The following is a 6,000-nucleotide window of genomic DNA, read 5'->3' as shown; positions in this document are numbered from 1 at the left end:
CGGGATACTTATAAGATACTACCATGATTTTTTCAGATTTTTTGGTCCAAAAATAAATTAGGCCAAAAACCGGCCTTACCGACCCTCCCCCTTTTATTATTTGTTTGAAAATTCAACTCCTCATTTTAGTATGAAATTCATTTCTTGGGTTAAAAATTTAATTATTTAGCTCAGAGTAACTGTTTTAATGGACAAATTAACAAATTTTAATTAAAATATTTTGTATTCAAATGCCCAATAATTTACGTGTATAAAATTGAAGGTACTAACACTTTTCAATATAAAAAAATATAAATCCACGTTATCATTTTCAATGATCTTAATTAAAAAATCAATCAATGAACTTTAAAATTTTCAAAATTATATAATCATAAGGAATTTTAAGTTAAAAACATTACAAATTGAAAAATTGAAAATGTTTTAACAGAACACTTCTTGTATTATAAATTCAACTATTTTCATTTTAAATACTTTAAATATCCTTGGAACGCTTCAAAATTGTATTTATGAATCTTGAGAAATCTAGAAGTTGTTTCAAATTTATTCAAATTAAAAATTATTTTTGAAACTTTTTCAGAATTTCTAAATATCTATCAAAATTAATTGAATTTTTAAGAACAACTGAACGTTTATTATTTTAGACGAAATTTGAGTGATTTTAAGAGATATGTAGAAATTTTGAGAAGATTCAAATTGAATGTAAAACTTGAAATGGTAGCCTAATATAAAAGAAATTGTAGATTTTCGCAGATTTTAAATGAAAAATTATCATCTTTTTAAGAATTTTAAGAGAATATTAAAAATTTTTTTCAAAAATTTTGGGAGTTTTTAAGAAAACTTTATTCAAATTTGCATGATAATTTTTAATCCTTTTAAAACTCCTAAATATCTCTTAAAATTACTCAAATTTTTTCTACAAACGTTCAATTGTAAATTATACATCAAAATTCAACAATTTCACTTACAAATTAAACATTTTTAAATTAAAATTGTAAATAATCTTTTTATCAATTCAAAATTTTTTAATTGAATGGGTTAAAAATTGAATATTTTAGACTGAAACAATATTTTAAATTTAATAAAATCTTTAATTAAGAATATATTATTATGAAGTTATTTTTAAGTCAAAAAAGAGTTTATAAAGTTTCAGTCACACGTTCACATTTTTCTAATGACTAAGACAAATTGAAAACAAATGAACAATTGACAAATTGAAACCGTTTAATTTTTAACGTTAAAATGTGAAAATTCTTAAATTTTGAACTGATTGAATAAAAATGGTTTTTATCCAAAATTTTGAACTTAAAAGGCTTTTCATTTTTAATTATTCAAGTCTTGAAGAAAGCATTTTAAAATTCTTTAGATTGAAAATGTAAGCTTTAAAATAAAAATTGTTAATGGAAAATTTTTTTAATTAAAAAAATTTTGAATTACACATTGTAAACCAAATAATAGCATAATTTAAAAAGATATCAATTCAAATAATTATTTTTAAAAAATGTTTAAAAAAATTCTTATACAAATTTGTAAAATACGCTGTAAAAAAAATTCACTGTCATTTTCAGGTTTTTCCCAGTATCAAAATTTCCCGGTTTCTCAGTCAGGCGGCCACCCTGTTAGTTACAAATTCTTCTTTTGTTGCATAACATTAACCTTTTTGGTGAAAAATGAACTTTTTCGATGGAAATTTATTTCTTTTGCAAAAATTATCTGTTTTTTTTTTTAAATTCTTTTTTTACTATTAAAAGTTAATTCCATTAACTGTAAATACATCTGTTTTATTTTGTGTTGAGAATTAATCTTTTTACTTAAAAATTCGTCTTTTTCATATAAAGTTCATCTTTTTAAATAAAAAATCATATTTTTGATTAAAGATTTCTCATCTCAGTTAAAAAAACATTTCTTCGGTAAAAATTTTAACTATTTTGTTGACAATCCATTCTTATTGTTAAAAATTAATTTTTTACCTCTAAATAAAACTATTCAATTTTGGGTTGAAAATGTTTTTTTTTAGTTAAAATTTCATCTTTTTTGGTAGAACATTATTCTGTTTGGTTCAAAAATAATTTTTTATTTAAAGATTCTTTATTTAAGTTGAAACTTCATTATTTTTATTAAAAATAGGACTATTTGTTGAAAATTCTTCTTCTTGGGCTAAAAATTAAAGTATCTTTGTAAAAATTTACTCTTTGTTTAAAACCCATATTTTGTTGTTGAAAAATCAGACTGAAATGTATTTTGAATAAAAATACAATTTTTTTTCGAAATTTATTTTTTTTTAATTTAAAAATTCGTTTTTTAAGTATAAATGGTAACTTTCTTAATAAAAATGTAACTATTTGGTTGAAAAGTCAACAATTTCGTTAAATTTTCTTAAAAAGTCTGACTTGCTTGAAGCTTCAACTATTTTGTAGAAAACTTGCTTTTTGTTTGAAATATATATGTTGGTGCTGAAGACTCAACTGAAAATATTTTTGATTGAAAATTGAACTAATTTGTTAAAAATTTCTTTTTTTAAATAAAATATGTATCTGTTCTGATAGAAATTTTATTTTTCTTAGACAAAAATGCAACTGTTTGGTTCAAAATTGAACAGTTTTGTTAAAAAGTCTTTTTTGGTGGAAAAATAATTTTATTGGTGGAAAATTGATCTTTTTTTAAATTTAACTATTTGGTTAAAAATTTTTGTTTTTTTGTTGAAAGTTGAATTTTTTGTTGGAAATGTATCTATCATAAGTTAAAAAATTATCTGCTGGAAGAAAAATCATGTCTTTTTATTGAAAATTCGTATTTTTGTTTAGAAAATTAATCTCGTCAGTTCAAAATTCACCTTTTTGAATTATTAGGACAATTCCAGTTTATTTATCGCACGCTTCAGCTTATTTCTATTCCCATCTTTTAAGAATTAATCTTTTTTGGATAATGAATTTATTAATTAATTTAAAAATAAAATTATTTTCTGGAAAATTCAACAATTTTGTTAAAAGTCATACTTCTTGTTTTAAAATTCGTCTTTTTGACTTAAAAATTCGACAATCTAATAAAAATTATTTTTTTCTAGACTAAGAAATTTTTTTATTCGAAATTCAACTGCTTTGTTGAACATTCGTGTTGAAAGTTCATATATTTTATTAAGAAAGTTCGTCTTGTTTTGGTAGAAAATCAATTCTTTTGGATAAAAATATAGCTGTTTGGTTAAAAATTAATCTATTTTAGTTGGGGAGTTATGTTTGAAAATTTTTTGTTGTTGGTAAAATCAAATTTTAAAAATTTTTAATGAAACCTTTTTTTGTCGAATTATCGACTATTACATGTTTCGCTGAAAATTCAAATCCTTGGTTAAAAGTAACCTTCTTTGTTAAAAATTCATATTTTCGGGTTAAAAATGTATTTGCTTTGTAGATCTTGTTTAGTTTATAAATTTAACTTTTTTTAAAACAGTTGATAAAAAAATGTTTAAAAAAATGATAAAATAAAAGTTGGACTAACATCACATTGGTTGTGCAAACTATTTAGTTAAAAACGTATGTAATTCATAGAACATTTGTCTTCTTTGATAGAAAATTAATCTTCCTGATTAAAAATTAAACAATTTTGTTAAAAATTGATTTATTTTTCTAAACATTCGTTGTTTTCTGGTAAAACATTAATCTTCTTGGTTAAAAATTCAACTATTTATATTTTTCCTGGTAGAAAATTAATTTTCTTCGACGAAAATTTTACTATTTGTTTGAAAACTTACACATTTTTTTAGACGAATTTTCCAAAAAAAGGTCAATTTTCTGCAAATGTATGAATTAACAAGAAAAAAGGTTTTAATGTTTAATGAAAAAAAACGAAACTGATTAATTTTTAATTTGAAACTGGCAGTTTTTCACAAAAGATATGAATTTTCAAATGAAACAGACAAATTTTTAAATGGGAACGATTTTTTAGTTAGAAAAGAAAAAAAATGTCAATCAAATTGTGGAATTTTCAGGTCAAAATGAGAGTTTTCTGTTAAAATAATAAACGTACAATCAAAACAGATTAATTTTTATCCAAAAGCATAATAATAGACGTTTTAATTAAAAATAATTGACTTTCCAAACAAAAAAGATGATTTTTCTACCAAAGAATACATTTTCAATCCAAAAGAACGAACTTTCTATTCAAGAAGACTAATGTTTAAAAAAACTGCTGAAATCGTTAAAAAAATGGTGTTTAGAGGAAAAATATTGTAAGCAAATAATTGGATTTGAAGATATAAAAATTATTCTTAAAAGTAAACTTTTGGGGAATGGTACAACTACCTTAAGCGAAAAAACGAGAAAAAGAATTTTTTTCGTGAATATGGGAAAGAAGAGAAATTTTTAGGTAATGGAAGAAAAAGGGAAAAAAATGTGAAGCCCGATTATGACAATAGTGGCCTGAGTCCGAGTCCTGGGAAATGGGATTAAATAAAGAGTGTCTAATTTCTAAAAAATATTTCCATTTACCCAAAAATACAATGTCCTCGACCTGAACTCTGCCAGTTCTTCCAATTTCCATTGCTCGGTGCGTCATTTCCGTAATAAATTCAATGACGAGATCTTCCAACAAATCTACACTTTCTGTGTAGGGATTCTGATCATCTCCAAAACCGAACATCATGCATCGAAGTTCCTTTGAAAAAAGTCGTTTGCGTCCTCCAGGCAAAGTTCCTCCAATTGGAATTTCAGCCTCTTCATCCTCAAACTGAAATCGATTCAAAAATTTGAAAAATTAATCAAAGTGGTAAAAAAAGCTTCCGCAGGCTATGAAGACGTTAAGTAAGTCGTTCACACCTCCCCTTCCCACACTTTCCTACCCCTACTTCACATGCATACATCTCCCCTCACTTTACCCTCTCCCTCGTCATCAACTGCTTCCTCCATTACTTCCTTCTCTCCTCGCTTCCCTAGCTAACACTCTTCTTCTCTTACTCACCATCATTTATAATTATTTCCCATACTTCCCATTACCCCTTCCCTCATTTCAGCTCACTTTTTCTACTTCCCCACCCCTAATTTCCCCTACATTCCCTAAAATCACTTTCCCACCCTTATTTCTCCTCACTTTAAAATATCCATTAACCAACTTCTTCCACCACTACTCGTACTCTCCTCGCTTCCGCAGCTAATACTCCTCTTCCCTTACTCACCATCATTTTTAATCATTTTCCATAATTCAAATTACCCCTTCCCTCATTTCACCTTTCTTCCCTACTTAGCCACCCCTAATTTCGCCTACTTTCTCTAGCATCACTTCTCGTCCTTTATTTCTCCTCACTTTAAAATAACCCTTCACCAACTTCTTCAATCACTACAATTCCTCTTCTCACTTTTGCAGCTAACACTCCTCTTCTCTTACTCATCATCATTTCTAATTATTTCCCATACTTCCCATTACCTCTTTTGCCATTTCATGTCACTTGTTCCACTTACCCACCCCTAAATTCCCCTACTTTTTCTAACATCACTTCTCGACCTTTATTTCTCCTCACTTCAAAATATCCCTTCACCAACTTATTCCACCACTACTCTTCCTCTCCTCGCTTCCGCGGCTAACGTTCCTCCATCCTTACCCAGTATCATTTGTAATCATTTCCGATAATTCACATTACCCCTTCCCTCATTTCAGCATTCTTCCCTACTTACCCACTCCTAATTTCGCCTACTTTCTACAGCATAACTTCCACACGCTATTATCTCCTTTCTTTCAAGATATCCATTAACTAAATTCTTCCACCACTATTGCATCTCTCCTCACTTCCCCAACTAAGACTCCTCTTCTTCTGCTTCCCTTCCCTAGCCATCACTTTTGCTATTCAACCTCATTTCTAATCATTTTCCCTACTTTCCATCACCTCTCATACTTGCATTCCTCTCATCTCCACTTCCTTCCCACCCGCATTTAACTTTCCAGTCACTTCCCTAAACATAATTTCACCTCACTTCCCCGACGGCCTATATTACCCTCGTCTATCTTCACCCTCCTCCA

General features: G+C 27.1%; 1 protein-coding gene across 4 annotated transcripts in view; it reads right to left on the bottom strand.

Moving 5' to 3' along the window:
* LOC117169468 (transcription initiation factor TFIID subunit 13) overlaps nt 1-6,000 on the bottom strand; it is a 73,486-nt gene that overhangs the window by 5,048 nt on the left and 62,438 nt on the right. For all 4 annotated transcript variants that reach the window (XM_033355869.1, XM_033355870.1, XM_033355868.1 and 1 more), the window contains exon 2: nt 4,479-4,716. In XM_033355869.1, the coding sequence (XP_033211760.1) occupies nt 4,479-4,716 (238 nt within the window). The remainder of the gene's footprint in view (nt 1-4,478; nt 4,717-6,000) is intronic.

The sequence above is a fragment of the Belonocnema kinseyi genome, chromosome 3 (genome assembly GCF_010883055.1).
Source record: "Belonocnema kinseyi isolate 2016_QV_RU_SX_M_011 chromosome 3, B_treatae_v1, whole genome shotgun sequence".
Lineage (NCBI taxonomy): Eukaryota > Metazoa > Arthropoda > Insecta > Hymenoptera > Cynipidae > Belonocnema > Belonocnema kinseyi.
Note: the sequence above shows the minus strand (reverse complement) of the source record. Positions and strands in the feature narration are given on the sequence as shown.